The sequence below is a fragment of the Cynocephalus volans genome, chromosome 7 (genome assembly GCF_027409185.1).
Source record: "Cynocephalus volans isolate mCynVol1 chromosome 7, mCynVol1.pri, whole genome shotgun sequence".
NCBI lineage: Eukaryota > Metazoa > Chordata > Mammalia > Dermoptera > Cynocephalidae > Cynocephalus > Cynocephalus volans.
Window position 1 is genome coordinate 129,061,904 of NC_084466.1, and position 15,483 is coordinate 129,077,386.

The following is a 15,483-nucleotide window of genomic DNA, read 5'->3' on the forward strand; positions in this document are numbered from 1 at the left end:
GGACTGCCTGCAGACACTCCCATTTCTTCTCCCCATCCAACATCCTCTGGAAAAGGAGGCTGTGGCACAGGGGCTGCAGGGGATGGGGATGAAAAGGCAGAGGAGGCCAGCCCTGATTCCTCCTTCCTGGGGACACCCCTGCCACTCTCCCTTTGGCTCCAGAGTCTCCGTTTCAGGATCCTCCCCTTCTGTGACAGACTCACACAGTTCTTGATGCAAATGTTTTTATTTGCCACTTAAACCAGTTTTCTTGTGCTGGCCTTATGGTGTAGGGGGGTGGGACAGGCTGCTGGACCATGGGTTTACAGTAGCAACAGGCAGATAGTAGCAGAAGTGGCGATATGCTGTGTCTCAGTGCCCATCATTGATTCCCAGGGGAACATCATGCAATCCAGGTGTAGTGTTAGAGTGGGAAGGGCTGAGGCAGGAACAGCTGCTGTTTTTCCTTATTCTGGTGAGGAGTAGGCCCCATGTAACACAGAGCCCAGTGGAAGCCTCCAGTCCTGTTCTCAATTGAGCAGGGCAGAGGTAGTGGTCTCTTCCTTTCACTTACCCAGGAAGGGCTGCCTACCTCAAGTCTCCCTTGGCCTCCCCAGACCCTCTGGCAAAAGTCCCTATGATTCCTGGGGAAGGTACTGCCATTCCTGGCCCCTTTTCTGTGTCAGTGTCTGATCTGGTGGAGGTAGCCTGTGGGGCCTGGCTTCCTCCAGTTCCGGCGGATCCTGGCACTTGTCCTCCTAGAGTTCAGATACTGCTCGCTGGAGGCTGTCTCTGTGGCACTACTCTCTGGGTCTGCCAGTGGAGAGTGGGGCTCCGGGAGTCTGCAAGGAAAAGTGTGTGATAAGCCAACATCAATAGGGAGGAAAGAATGGGCATTTAAAGAGATTTTGGTCACAGTGGACTATAAAATGCGTTGTTCAGGGCAAAATGAGACCAGGGCTCTGGTCTTGTCTGTGTCCCCTGAAAACTGTGTGACTAGGTAAAGCTGTCAGATCTCTCTGCTGTAAGGAGGGTGGGACTAGATGAGGGTGTGCAACACTTACCATTCCTCCACGTTCTTCACCCTGTACTCATGGAAGATGTTAATCAGTATGATATGAAACCGGTGTTTTAAGCAGTGCCTACTAATCAATTGGAGTTAATACAAGCAATGAAGCTGACTTGCCAGCTCAAGACCCCATGACTTCAGAAGCCTGTTCAGGTCTGATGTTCTAATTGTGGGCCCCAGAGTGTAACGCATCATGATTTGTTTAGGCCACATGGTTCAGCTCAGTCCCGTGGGGCTCCCTGTACCTGGGCTGGCAGTGACCTAGGCAGAGGTGGATCACTAGGGAGACTGGGGAGAAATGCTATCATAAGGTAAAGTTTCTCAACAGTTTTAACCCAGGATGCCTCGACAGCACATTCTTATGCTATATTCTCTATAATCCCATAGCCAAGATTTTAACTAGGCTTACTTTTGAATGTTACCTGTTCTATAACAGGTAAACAGAATTTTTCCCCCAAAACAATCTCCCCCTCCTACCTGTATGGGAATCACTGCAAATTGAGGTGATGCTGCTATAACCCAGGCACAACTTCCTGTGGGAGTTCACAGGGTCATAAATGACTCCAGCAGTAATAGCAATGTTTTAAGTGCTAACCAAGTGGTGGCACTGTGTAGATCTTAACAACAACCCCTATGGTAGGCACTTTACAATGAGGCCAAGTAACTAGCACCAGGTCACGCAGCCAGGAAATGGTGGAACGGGCGTCAGAAGTGCTATGCTTCCTGCAGCCCTCCAGGCCCAGGAACCTACCGGAGCCGGCTGCAGTGGTGTAGCGAGTGGCCCAGGGGTTTCTGTCTTGGGGGCCTCTTCCTGCGCAGCCTTCTCAGGGCCTCCGCCACACGGTGGTCCCCTGCACACTCCCAGATGATCTGTGCCCGTTCCTCAGCCAGCTGGTCCCCACTGCGCTGGAACAGGCCCTGAATCTGCGGCAGCTCGGCATCCTGGAAGATATTGGCTGAGGCCTGCTTGCGTGCCCGGGCCTCAGTTGGGGCCTGCCAGGGGTGTGGCTCGCTTACCACAGAGGCTGGGGTGCCCATTGTGGATGCTGTGGGATGTAAGGCATGGATACATCAGCCACTCAAACCTTGGGTCCTGACTAATGCACGGGCTTCTGGTGTTTCCATTCTCCAGAAGACAAACTGGTGTGCTGTAAAATCACTCTAATTTCCTAGGGCACCTTGGGGAAATTTAATACTGACAGCCAAACTTAAAGTGCCTATGTGTCAGACACCTGTATTATCTCAACCTGTGAGGTAAGAATTATTGTTTATCCCAATTATATGGGTGAAAAAGTGCAAATCAGAGAGGCTAAATGGCTTCCTGTAGTCACAAAGCCAGGTGTAAGTGCAGAGCCAGAAGTAGAACCCAGGGTCTGTCTGGCTCTGAAGTCCATGCACACACAGGATGCCCACAGCAGCTCAAATCTGAGCACTTAACATGTATCCGGCACCACCATGAGAGCTCTGTTTCCATCATCAATGAAATGTAATAAGCACAACAGCCCTATGAGGTAGGAACTTTTAACCTCATTTCACAGATGAGGAATCTGGGGAATAGAAAGTTTAATAACCCGGATCCCTCAACTAGCCAGCTGCCAAAAAAAAAAAAAAAAAAAAAAAAAAGCCATGCATGGTTATGCAATTGGGATTAGAATCCAGATATCTCTGATGCTCAGGCCCACGCTCTGTATGTAGCACAGAGGTAAGGGAGGCCCTGGGGAGTTGGGCTACTCAACTTGGACTCCCACTTCTACCCACCTCCACCACCTACTGGTTGGGAGGCCCTTGGGGCCTCAGCTGCTTCCTGTGTAAAATTGTCAGCTGGTACCAGTAACTACTTTGTAGGGTTGATGTAAAGAGTGAAGACTAAGCTTTTGGAACAGTGCTCAGTGTTCTACTATTCTGCTTTTCAATTTATAAAATTGAAAAGTCATCCCACCTCCTATTTTCAAGACCTTGGGGATGAACCAAATCCAGGTTAGCAAACACAGTATGAAACAGATCATCAATCAGACCTAACCACAGTCCAAAGGACCTACAGAGAGGGGATGAAGGCAAAAGCGGAGGCTTCAAGAGTTAGAATATACTATCAAGGGCGGAGGCTGAAATTTATAAGAAAGCTCAATAGAAGTTAGGCTTTTGTGGCAGTGTCTCCCTTCATATCCAGGAAATGAAAATTAAATTATTTCCCTTGATTCTATATATTTCACTTCAAATAAAAAGGGATAAGGTGCTTACCCACCTCATCCTTGTCTCCACTTCAGCCTGAGAAAGCTATGGGATTGGAAAACAGCCTGGAGATAAGGGAAGACCAAGTACTTTGGCATTACAAAGAACTAGATTTATATCCCAGCTCTGCCACCTTTCTTGCTGTGTGACCTTAGGCAAGTTATTCAACCTCTCTGAGCCTGTTTCCTCAACTGTAAAATGGGAATAATAATAATAACCACTTCTCAGGACTGTAGTGAGGATTAAAGGAACCTAGTGTAGTATCAGGCACCCAATAAGAGCTAAACAAATGCAAATACCCCTCTTTTAGCCCTCCTTGACCTTTGTACCTCATGCGGACCTTCCTTTTCCTCCAAGCAGGATGGCTAGAGCCAGCTGAGGACAGGCCTGTGCTTCCTGCTCTTCCCTCCCAGCCCCAGGCCTAATGGGGGAGGGGAGGAACAGGTCGTGCTTCTCCCCCAAGGCCTGGCAGCCTGAGTCACCTCATTCCACAGCTAGCTACAGAAACAGCTGTCAACCAGCTTCAAAAGGGGGAAATGGAAAGTTAAAACATATTTAAATAAAAATATTTACACACTCATTGTAAAAAAGGTCAACAGTACAGGATCCTCTAAATAAAAGCATATCCAGTTTCCTATCCTCAACCCACTAGCAGAAGTAATCCTTACCCTAATCTGCCTTTTGTTCTCTGGAGAGTTTGAGTCATCTCTCCACCCCATTTGGATTCCCAAAATAATGACTCCCTCCCTTGCTGCAGCCTTCCCTCCTCCTCACCTCAGTAGCCATCCTCATTATTCCAGTAATTTCCACATTCACCCTGTCCCAGTTTCTGGGCCTTATATCATAAAATAACTACTCTCTTTTCAAAAGATTTAATAATTAAAATAAACCCACAGAAGACTTCCAGATAAATTAACTTCATAAAAATTGTACTTTTTATTTGGAAAATGGAAAAAATTTTTTTTAAATGACTGGTAAGGGGATCTTAACCCTTGACTCAGTGTTGTCAGCACCACGCTCTCCCAAGTGAGCTAACCGGCCATCCCTTTTAGGGATCCGAACCAGTGGCCTTGGTGCTATCAGCACCGCACTCTCCCAAGTGAGGCATGAGCCAGCCCTGGACAATGGAAATTTTAAAATTCCTTAGGCACTATTATGAGAATCCAGTTAAAACCAAATATGTGATAAGTAAGGCCCCAGAGCTGGATGCTAATAGACCTACTGTGATCAGAAGACAACAGTTACCAAGTAACATTTTAGGCTGAAAAAGAGAAATAAAAGCTATGGGGTATTTATTCTGTATCAGGCCATATGTATGATTTAATTCTCAAAACAGTTCTAGGAGTTAGACACTGTTATCCTCATCCCATTTCACAGAGGAGCGAAGAGAAGCTGAGGCACAGGTATGAGGCCCTGTGGCTCAGCCGAGGCTAGAACCTGTTCTGTGTGACTGCCGCCCATGCCTTTCAACCAGAGCTGCCTTCAAGCCAAGCAGCTCAACGCACATTTCTTCACACTTCTATGAGGAGTGCTTCACTATTCCTACCCGACTGATAAAGGGGGAAACCTGCCAATAAAAAGGTAAGGAAAACGAACTGTCCCACAGGGTGGAGACAGGTGGATTGTGGAATTTATTTTAGTCTGTTTACTAGCGCCAGGATTGTTTTCTGGGTGACAGCTACCCCAGCCTTGAATCCCTAGCACTCTGATGAGAAAGATCCCCAGCTTCTGCAAAAGAAAGGTAGAACTACAACCTAGTGCACTGGCTTTTGAGTCAGAGGACAGGGTTCAAGCCCCAATTCTGCCACTCACCAGCTGAGAGGCTTCAGACAACCCACATTTCCTCTCTGGACCTGTTTCCCTCTTTCTGCTGTAAGAACAGGTTGGTGCTAATGGTCTCTGAGGGCCTGCACTGGTGTTGAGAGTCAACAGGGGTAGGTCTGTATGGAAGGAGGGACGGGGCTGCTTGTCTGCCAGGGCCTAGGAGCAACATGTGTAGACAGGTCTGGGTAATTAGATACCAGGAAACTCCTCCAACTGGTAGCTCCCCTTTTCCTCCCTCCTCAATCTCCCCTGGAGGCCAGACACTGTTTTGTTGCAGTGGGCTGTGGGATTAGGATCTGGGAGAAGACAGTGAACTCACTGCTCTAAGGCACCCTAGTGACTTCGGCTGGCTATGGCCAAGCCTGGGACAGACTCAAGGCTGGTCTGGGGCAGTAAGAGGAGGGGTGATGTCCCTTACCAGACCCAGACAATCTCACCTCCCCAGGGAAAGGATGGCAACAAAGATCAAGTAGCAGCAGCTGCTCTGAAGAGGAAATGGTTTGAGCCTGACTTCCCAGGTAGTCCCAGCAACCTCGCAAGGGCTACAAGGCCTTGACTAGACAGCCTACAGCCAGTCAAGTTACTAACATACCAACAAGAAACCATGTGGGAGAGTCTGAGCCTCCAGCCTCAATCACACTCCCCATGAACCTTGGGGAGGAGTTGGTACCTTCAGATTTTGAGGCCATTCACTCTTGGCTCTGCTTCCCACCCTGGGATCCAGCAGAGTGAGGCTGAGAATAAAAATAGGTGGATTCAGGGTAGGATTAGATGGTAAACTTTGGGAAAACTGATGAAGTGGTGAATCAGAACACTTTTATTATCAGAAGAAACTTTTCCTGCCTCATTTCAATGTTTTCAAGAGTTATTTTCCCCCTAATCTCCTGGACAAGACCTTAATCCAGGAAAGTCAGTGTATATTTGAACAATGGTACTTTTTAAAACTGGAAAATGAATCCACATTAAAAGATTACAAATGGATCTTTCATTTCAGGGCTGACATAAAAGAAGATAAGCATGGCTCTGTGCACAAAAGAGTAAAGACTAATGATAAAATACTTCAATTTGACAGAAACTAGGTTAAAAATGAAGCCCCAAGGTGAATAGCAAATGTTGAAAATGACAAAGTTCAACTTGTTTTGAAGCAGTCAATAACTGAAAAACTGTAGAGCTCAAACAAAGAAATATATTTAAAAAGTGACTCACCATGCAATGAATTTGTGATATATAAATATGGTGCACAATTGAGCATTCTTTGCAATATATGAAGTTCAGTTCAGACAGCTCTTCTGGGCGAGTATCTCACTGCGGTCTCAGGGAAGAGCAGATAATGAGAGGCAGGACACACATGGGCGAGCTGGGCAACTCCTGGTTCCTCACTCAACTTGCCTTCTTTGAATAACCATGGTAATGACAATAGTCTCTGTAATCAGAGGCCAAAGGCCTCAGAAAAATAACTGGAGGCTTTGGCCCAAGGCCCAAATCAATACTTGTGGCCCTGGCCTGCTACCCTACACAGATATGCCACTGGACAGCAGCCACAATCTGTGGCTCCTCAAGTGGAAGCCCAGTCCAAATGGCCTTATAGATCTTCCCCACCCCGCAGGGCCTAGCCTCAGCCATGTGAACTGGACACATGTCAGCCTCCAAATCTATGCCCCAGGAGGTGGAGATAGGAACTGGGCCCTTCCCCAAACCAATTCTCAGATATGACCCAGAAATAAACTGCTACTAGGTCTAAGAATAACTCTGTTCAAGAGCTCAGGAACCCTGAATTTTGTCTGTGTCACTGATAACTGTGTGATCTTGGACAAATCTCAGTTTTCCTGTGCCTCAGTTTGCTCATAATTCAAATGGTGAGATTAAATAACCCTCAGTGGGATAAGGGAGATAAAGCATGTGTCATTCATCCTAGTGCCTGGCATACAACAGACATTCCATATATGTTGGCTGAATGAATAAATGAATAAATGATCTAAGGGAAAGGCTCTTTAACTAGCAGGGACTATAAAATCACTGTCATTTTCATCATCCTCTCCATCAGCAAACTCCACCAAAAGGGGCCTTCACTCTTGGGAGAAGAAGGTAAAGGGAGATGGATTCATCTGTGTACTTTTAAATCATGGCCTTATGAGTAAAATCATAGAGGCAGCTTGCTCCACGTCAAGTGCAGAACAGAGCACTTTCAGACAGGTGCTCTTTTCAGTCTTCACATGAGGTGGCACTGTCACCACACACCTATGAGGAGGCACTATCTTTACACCCATTTTACAGATAAGCAAGCTGAGTTCTGAAAAGTTAAATAACTTTCCCGAAGTCACACAGCTGTTAGGTGCTAGAAGCCGGGATATGAACCCAGGTAGTCTGACCTCAGTGCCCACGCTCTTAACCAGTTATTTTTCGTTCCTGCCGCATGGCTGATGGGGCTTCAGGGAAAGGAAGGTCCCGGAAGCTTCTGAAACCTCTAGAAACCTGGTATCTACTTCTGTGGATTTCGGAAGGCGCAGGGATGCAAAGTCAGGCTTCCCGCGCCAGCCTCTGTGCCCTCTGCACTCCACCGCCCCGTGAGGAGTTAGAACTTACCACGCTGAGAGGCAGCTCCGACAGACCTCAAATGCGGACAAAGGCAAGCTAAGAGGAGCCCACCCCAACCCTTTCCAAGCCCTTTTAAAGGGTGGGGACAGCTCTGAGCTTCCTGCCGCTAAGGTGTCCACAAGGACTGGGCGACGTTCAGGGGCAAGACAAGAGCTGGGAGAGGGTATCCTAGCCGAGGTCACACGGTTACATCCCCAGCACAGGTAAGCCCCCGGAGCTCAGACGTGGCCGCTTCGCAGAGCGACAGGCCCCTAAGTAGATCTGGGGGTTCGCGTCCGGCTACACCCCAGCTCTGACTGTCGCCCGCCGGCTCCCACCGCAACGCCAAGCCGGGCCGCCGACCTACGTACCTGGTTGGCCGAGGCCGGCCGCACGCAGCCCCGAGCCAGCCCGGGCCACCTCGGTCACAGCCAAGGTTCCCCAGAGAAAGCGCTCCCGAGCGGCGGCACAGCCAATCCTCGGTCTGAGCCTTGCCGCGAGCTTCGGCGAGAGCCTTCCAAAACCGAACGCGGAGAGTCCGCGGGCCAATCAGCGGCGGGAGAGGGGAGGGGGCGTGTCCTGCCCCGCCCCTTCCCTCAGCCGGCCTCGAAAACCGAGGGCGAGCATTCCCTGGGTCCAATCAGCGGCGTAGCAGCAGCAGGGGGCGTGTCCGCCGGGGTCCCTTCCCTCCGCCCCGGCCGCCCTCGCGCCACGCCAGGAGGCGCCCCTTCATTGACGTCAGTCCCTAGGACCAGCGCGGTTTTGCTGGCGCGGGAGCCGGGCGGGGCCACATTCCTGCCCCTGGGTGCGGCGGCGGCTGGCCCTGCAGGGTGCACGTGACGGATGCCCCTTCCCCTGGGTCCCAGCGCACGACGCCGAGTTCCTTGCAGCGCTTGGCCCTCTGCAGATCCTTAAGCTGCGCAGCTCCTAAAACTCACCTCCCAGCCACCTGTGTTCTGGCTCCAGCTTTGAGAGAGAAGAGGAGGCAGTCAGTGCTGCGGTCAGATCTTGGGCTTCTAAGCCAGGATGCCGTGGGTTCGAATCTTGGAACAGCTGTGCGACTTTGGGCCAGTTAGCTAAACGAGACGGTATTAAAAAGTTTGTATTCAGTCCACAAGGTTCTTTGGGGACCTATGACAGGCAGTGAACAGGAGGGACCTATAGACATTACCCTCGGGGAGTTTACAGCCTAGTAAGGATGTGGTGATTTATCAGTTGCTTTGTGGAAAAGCAGTTCGAATTTTCAGCTTGCCACGTGTATAAAATCTGCATCGTAAGAAGTTACATAAATAAAATCCAACTTTTGTGGCATAAAAAATAAAAAAGGGAGGCAAACTTTATTTATTTTCATTTATTATGATTACCCCAGGTTAAGGGGTGGTGGCAGGTTGGTGACTATAAAAGGGCACCATGAGGAATTCTGTGGTGATGGAAACATTCTGGACCTTGATTGTGTCAATGTCAATATCTTGGTTACGATATTACACTTAAATTTTGAGATGTTATCATTGGGGGAAACTGGGTAAAGGGTATGTGGGATCTCTCTGTAGCGTTTCTTAAAACTGCATGTAAACCTAAAATTATCTCAAAATAACAAGTTTAATTAAAAAATGGCACCCCTTTTACTGAGTTACACGAAACAAATTATAACTTAGGCGGTACATTACCTAATAAAAGAATATGAATGAAAAAAACATCGCTGCTTTTTACTCACTAAAATGTTTGTATCTGAAAAGTAGAAACACAACCGCAGGTTTCTGATCTTTTATCTTGCAATTCTGGTATGCATCCCACAGAAAGCTAGGTGGATGGTGGGATTTCCCACCATGCTCCTCTGAGACAGCTGCTTGGCATGGAATCAATAAGGTATGGTTCAGTAGATGGCAGCTCCTTCCTTCTTCCCGCTGGAGGAGCAATGGAAAGGGGAGAGGACTTGGAGACATGAAGGGAGGGTGCAGTTAGGGAAGTTCTTTAAGACAGGAGAACCAAGTCCGAGGCGTGGGCCAGTGGTGGAGGGAGAGAGAATAAGGGGAGTGACCACAGGTGTACCTCGTTCATGCCCTGGCTGGGCCCACCACGTATTGCTCTCTGAGCCACAGTTGTCTGCCCAAACCCAACCACCCTTCACACCCAGCTCACATCCATTTCCTTAGGGATACTTTCATTCCAGCCAAAGTCTTCTTGTTTGCACTCTACAATTTATTTATTTATTTATTTATTTTAATAAGATGACCAGTAAGGGAATCTTTTTTTTTCTTTCTGGTAAGGGAATCTTAACCCTTGACTTGGTGTTGTCAGCACCACGCTCTCCCAAGTGAGCTAACCGGCCATCCCTATATAGGGATCCGAACCTGCGGCCTTGGTGTTACCAGCACCACACTCTCCCAAGTGAGCCATGGGCTGGCCCCTGAGGCAAACTTTAAACAATGTAAAACTTTTAGTATGTGATTACGGTTGTGATCAATGTTATGGCTGTAAGAGGGTACAATGGAGGAATCTAAGTTCCTCTGGGACGTCCTGGAAGGCTGAAGAAGTGACATTTAAGCTGGGATCTGAAGGAGGAGTTGAAGTTGGTTGAATGGAGGAGCAGGTCTGGGAAGAGCATGTAAGAGGGAAGGGCATGTGCTAGGGCCAGGAGGTAGCTTGACTCCAGAGGAATTAAATGAGGCCTGGAGGGAAACAGAAGGCAGAAGCAGGCCATGAAAAAGTTTGCACTTGATTCTGTGAGGGGTTTAAATAAGGAATAGTATTATGTGTGTTTACTTAAAAGGCATTCTATAGCACTTGATATGTGCTAGTAATGTCAGACAGCACTTTACAAATATTAGCTCATTTCATCCTCGTGACAATTTTGCAGTTTTAGAAGGTCACTCAGGCTGCAGCTTGAAGCTTGGGTTGGAGGGGGCAAGAGTGGATGCTGGGTGTCCAGTAAGCTCTTGATAAGTTCTTGTTTTCTTTCTTGGAAGATGAGGGGTTATGTATGCACTTGTTTGGAAATGGTCAGGAAGGGCTCAGACCCTGGGTACAGGCAGTTAGGTCTCCCTGACTTTTTCTTCACTTCAAAGCTGACCTTGTATTCATTTAAGTTTGATTTCTCTTCTATCAGTTCTAAGGGGGAAGGAGAAAAGCTAGCACACTGGGATTTGTGGGTTCCTTTTTGCAAGGTGAAGCATTGTTGGGAAGCTGTTCTCCCTCATCCCATGGTCTCCAATTCTTCTGTCCTGCACAAAAATAGCATGAGCAAGAGCTGTGCTGTAGCTGAAAGGGTTTTAACAGTGGTTTCTCTCCGCTTTTCCTGAAGCCCTGGGGAAATGTTGAAAAGCACAAACGAATCAGTATTGTTCATCTCCAATGGAAAGTATTGCTGCAAAGCCTTTCAGCCAACTGCTGGGCTAAGGAGTGGAGTGTGCAGGCCCCTAAAACAGAAGGCTGGGCTTGTGAGCCAGGGACTCCCTCTTGCCCATTCCAAGCAATAGGGGACTCTTAACATATCAGTGCTTGGAAAACCTAGGAATTCTGATGCCATGAGCTCAGACGAGCATACCAAAGTAGGAATTGGGAACCTGTGGCTTCTGGGTCATATGTAACTAAGGCTGGGTGGAGAATATCTGGTGTCTGCAAACATTTTTGCAGGCATGTGACCATGTGCTTACCACACAGTGGAACCATTTCTGTTGTTACAGCTTTGTGAATTCAATATTTCTGACAAGAACATGGGGAACTTTCACAGTTGTGTAGGCCATACAAAGCCTCGCCAGGAATGGGGGTATCTGGGACCCACAGAATGGTGCTGGAGGTAATAACCACCCCCAATAGGGCCCTGTTTATGGAGGGTAGACTCTGGTTAATAGGCCAAGTAATTCATGTATAATTCAGGCCAAGACTTGGTTTTTACCCAGGGTCTGGATTGAGGTGAGGTGAGTGAGGGACTCTCCTCAGGCATAAAATTTAAGAGGGTACCAAAAATTCAGTAATCAAGACAAATAATATCTTAATGCTATATTTTTAAAAATCGTTGAATCCCTGTATCACCGGCCACCAAAAAACAATTGTTTTAAATCAAAATTAATACCAAAAAATCTATGATGAACAAAATATCAAAATTTAAAATAAGACAAGCTATTGTTTGTTTTATGACCCTGCATTATTTTGCAATGGGAGCAGTCATCTGCAGTCAGCCCATGGTTCCCAGGTAGACTGCCATTTCATGCCTTGACAAGTGGTTTCATGAGAGCGACAATCATGTTTGAACAGATTGGGCAACGTGGGGCTTTGTATGTAGTTGTGTTTTTTGAGTGTAGTACTTTTATCCACCTTTTCCATTTGGTTCAAAACACAGAAGGATGTTTGGATAAATGCATATAGGGGTGCACATTTTCCTTTTATCTCGGGTTCCAGTATGGTTCAACTTGGTGCTGGTTTTTATGCTCAAGGGAAGTAGAGCCCAGGAAAGAAGTTTTAGCTGTTCAGCTTTAAGCAAATGACTTAACCTCTCTGCCTCTCTATTTTCTCCTCTTTAAAATGGGAATAATCAAGGGCTGGCCCGTGGCTCACTCGGGAGAGTGTGGTGCTGATAACACCAAGGCCGAGGATTCAGATCCCTATATAGGGATGGCCGGATTGCTCACTTCAGAGAGCGTGGTGCTGACCACACCAAGTCAAGGGTTAAGATCCCTTTACTGGTCATTTTTTTAAAAAAAAATAATAATAAAAATTTTTTAAAAAATGGGAATAATCATACCCATCTCTCAGAATTGCTGTGAGCTTTTTAGTGAGGCACTGTAAGCTGAGAGCTTAATATATCTCTTGCTACAGACACTAAACCAGTATTGGTCTCTTTCCTCTCTCTCTCTCCTGCAGGAGTTGTTCAAACAGCTGGACAGTTATGATCCCCCAGTGGGATCTTGACTTGTTCCCATGGGTTTCTTGTTGCTATTTGTCCTGTTCTGGGGAGAGCAGAGAGAACTTTCACACTCAACTGACAAGCAACAGTGGGACTTTTCAGTCAGCTCTGTTTTTCTTGATAAATGATCATGGTCATTATTATTATTATTATTATTATTTATTTATTTTTTTTATAAAAAAGATGACCAGTAAGGGGATCTTAACCCTTGACTTGGGGTTGTCAGCACCACGCTCAGCCAGTGAGCTAACTGGCCATCCCTATATAGGGACCCGAACCCTTGGCCTTGGTGTTATCAGCACCACACTCTCCCGAGTGAGCCACAGGCCGGCCTGATTCTAAGCTTTTTTTAAAGGCTCCCTTCTGCTTATGACATTATACGAGGTGGCTTAGACTACATCCTTCTTCTCTGAACTCACGATATGAACAGGCTGAAAATAGCAGCCTTACACACAAGTGGTACATTATATATAGAAACACTAAAAATTATACCATTCATGTAGATTAGAACTAAATGTCAGTATTGTCTTAGTCCACTTGGGCTGCCATAAAAAAATACCTTAGACTGGGTGGTTTAAACAACACACATTTATTTTCTCACAATTCTGGAGGCTGGGAAGTCCAAGATCAAGATGCCAGCCAATTCAGGTTCTGGTGAGGGCTCTCCCTCTCTTCCTGGCTGCCTTCTCACTGTGTCCTCACATGGTGGGGGGAAGGGTGGGGGTGGGGTGGGGAGCACTTTTGTATCTCTTATAAAGACACGAATCCTAATGAATCAGGGCTCCAGCTTTATGACTTCATTTAACCTTTATTACTTCCTTACTCCAAATACAGTCACATTGGAGGTTAGGGTTTTGACATATAAATTTGGGGTAGATACAATTCAGTCCATAGCAAGTAGGAACTCATGATTTTTAATACATAGATAGGTAGATATATAAATATAGCTATAATTATATATATGTTTGATTGTATATGTGTACATGTATGAAAGTGTGTATGTACAGAATCATATTCACATACACATACATACATTCCCCAGCTTGTCTGAGGAAAGGTCCTGCAAACAATGATACTCTGGTAGGAATAAGCACTCAGCACCAGATATTGACTCTCAATACCATAATCTGCAAAAAGGAACTATGGCTCCTTGGGGAAATGGTTGATTCTAGAACTGTGGTTGAGAAAATTCAAGATGAGCCTGGAACATTTTGTTGTGCCAGAAAGTAAGGAAGTACCCAAAGAATAATGGAGATATGTCAAAGAACCAGAAGTCGGTTTAAAAGGGCTCCCATTGGCCAAACATGGGACAAGGAAGCATCAAAATAAAATATGACAGTAACAAATTATAACCTTATAAATAAAATAATATAAAATAAAATGGAAATAAATTAATAAATTAATAAACAGAGAAAGGGAAAAATCCCTTTTTACAGCAGAATGCCCATTAATAAATGTAGAAGGAATGACATATAAAATCATCAATGGCTACTAAAACTAGTGGGTGAAAGTTTATTGAGGAGCAGGATATGTATATAATCTAAAAAGTATCTCCTCACAAATTATTTATTAATTCTAAAGAAGTAGTGACTACAGTGGAGAGACATAGCAGACACCGATTTAATCAAGTGATCAAAGTAAACATCACCAATATTGGGACAAATTGTCATACTGTGCCTCCTGATATGATGCACTGAGAACAAAGCATCACTTCTGTGATATTCCTGCCAAAAATGTATGACCTCAATCCTATCAGAAGGAAACATCAGACAAATCCAAACTAAAGGATATTATATAAAAAAAAAAACCCTGACCTGCATTCCTCAAAACTGTCAAGGTCAAGAAAGACAAGAAAAGGGCCGGCCCGTGGCTCACTTGGGAGAGTGTGGTGCTGGTAACACCAAGGCCACAGGTTCGGATCCCATATAGGGATGGCCGGTTAGCTCACTTGGGAGAGCGTGGTGCTGACAACACCAAGTCAAAGGGTAAGATCCCCTTACCAGTCATCTTTTTTTTTTTTTTTAAATAAAGAAAGACAAGAAAGGCTGAGGAATGGTTCCAGATTAAAGGAAACTAAAGAGATATGAAAGCTAAATGTAATGTATGATCCTGGATTTGGGCTTGGGAAAAAAGAAGTGCCAATAAAGAACATTATTTGACAATTGTTGAAGTTTGAGTATGAACTACGGGCTAGATAGTATTATATCAATGTGAAATCTTCTGATTTTGATAATCATTCTGAGGTTCTGCAAGAGAGTGCCCTTATTCTTAGGAAATACATACTGAAGTCAAAGTGGCATGGTGTCTCCAACTCAGTCTCAAGTAGTTCTGAACACAAAATAATCTGCTCTGTGAGAGAGAAAGAGAATATTGGAATAAGAGGCATACAGGAATCCCTTGTATTGTTCTTGCAACTTTTCTATAAGTTTGAAATTCCATCAAAATAAAAAGTTACCAAAAATACACTAGTCAGTCAAACAAATGTTTACTAAAAACTAGCAATTCTTGGCCAAGCAGTATGGCAATCAATGAACAATTATTGAGCAGCATCTACTGATTATATATAAATAAATAAAATGTATGGACATTTTAAAAATATTAACTCTTCCAATCCATGCACATGCTATATCTTTCCATTTATTTGTGTGTTTTTCAATTTCTTTCAACGTTTTATAGTTTTCAGTGTACAAGTCTTTTACCTCCTTGGTTAAATTCATTCTTAAGTATTCTACTTTTTTGATGCTATTGTTTTTTTTTTTAAAAGATGACCGGTAAGGGGATCTTAACCCTTGACTTGGTGTTGTCAGCACCATGCTCACCCAGTGAGCAAACCGGCCATCCCTATATGGGATCCGAACCCGTGGCCTTGGTGTTATCAGCACCACACTCTCCCAAGTGAGCCACA

The 15,483-nt window shown here is 45.7% G+C and overlaps 1 protein-coding gene across 1 annotated transcript; it reads right to left on the minus strand.

Annotated features, from left to right (window-relative positions):
- Positions 1 to 207: 207 nt before the first annotated feature.
- On the minus strand, positions 208 to 8,184 carry AVPI1 (arginine vasopressin induced 1). The gene is made up of 3 exons (XM_063102582.1): positions 8,047 to 8,184; positions 1,800 to 2,094; positions 208 to 821 (listed from the first exon to the last, which is right to left on the minus strand). Exons 2-3 carry the CDS (start codon positions 2,084 to 2,086, stop codon positions 662 to 664), a joined length of 447 nt encoding a protein of 148 aa, XP_062958652.1. The 5' UTR covers positions 2,087 to 2,094; positions 8,047 to 8,184; the 3' UTR covers positions 208 to 661.
- Between the last annotated feature and the right edge of the window lie 7,299 nt (positions 8,185 to 15,483).

What these genes read in the sequence shown, in the direction of transcription:
- AVPI1 (XM_063102582.1), bottom strand. Translation starts at nt 2,086, where the DNA reads ATGGGCACCCCAGCCTCTGTGGTAAGCGAGCCACACCCCTGGCAGGCC. An exon ending in CACCACTGCAGCCGGCTCCG is followed by an intron (nt 822 to 1,799) that starts GTAGGTTCCTGG and finishes TTTTCCTTGCAG; the next exon opens with ACTCCCGGAGCCCCACTCTC.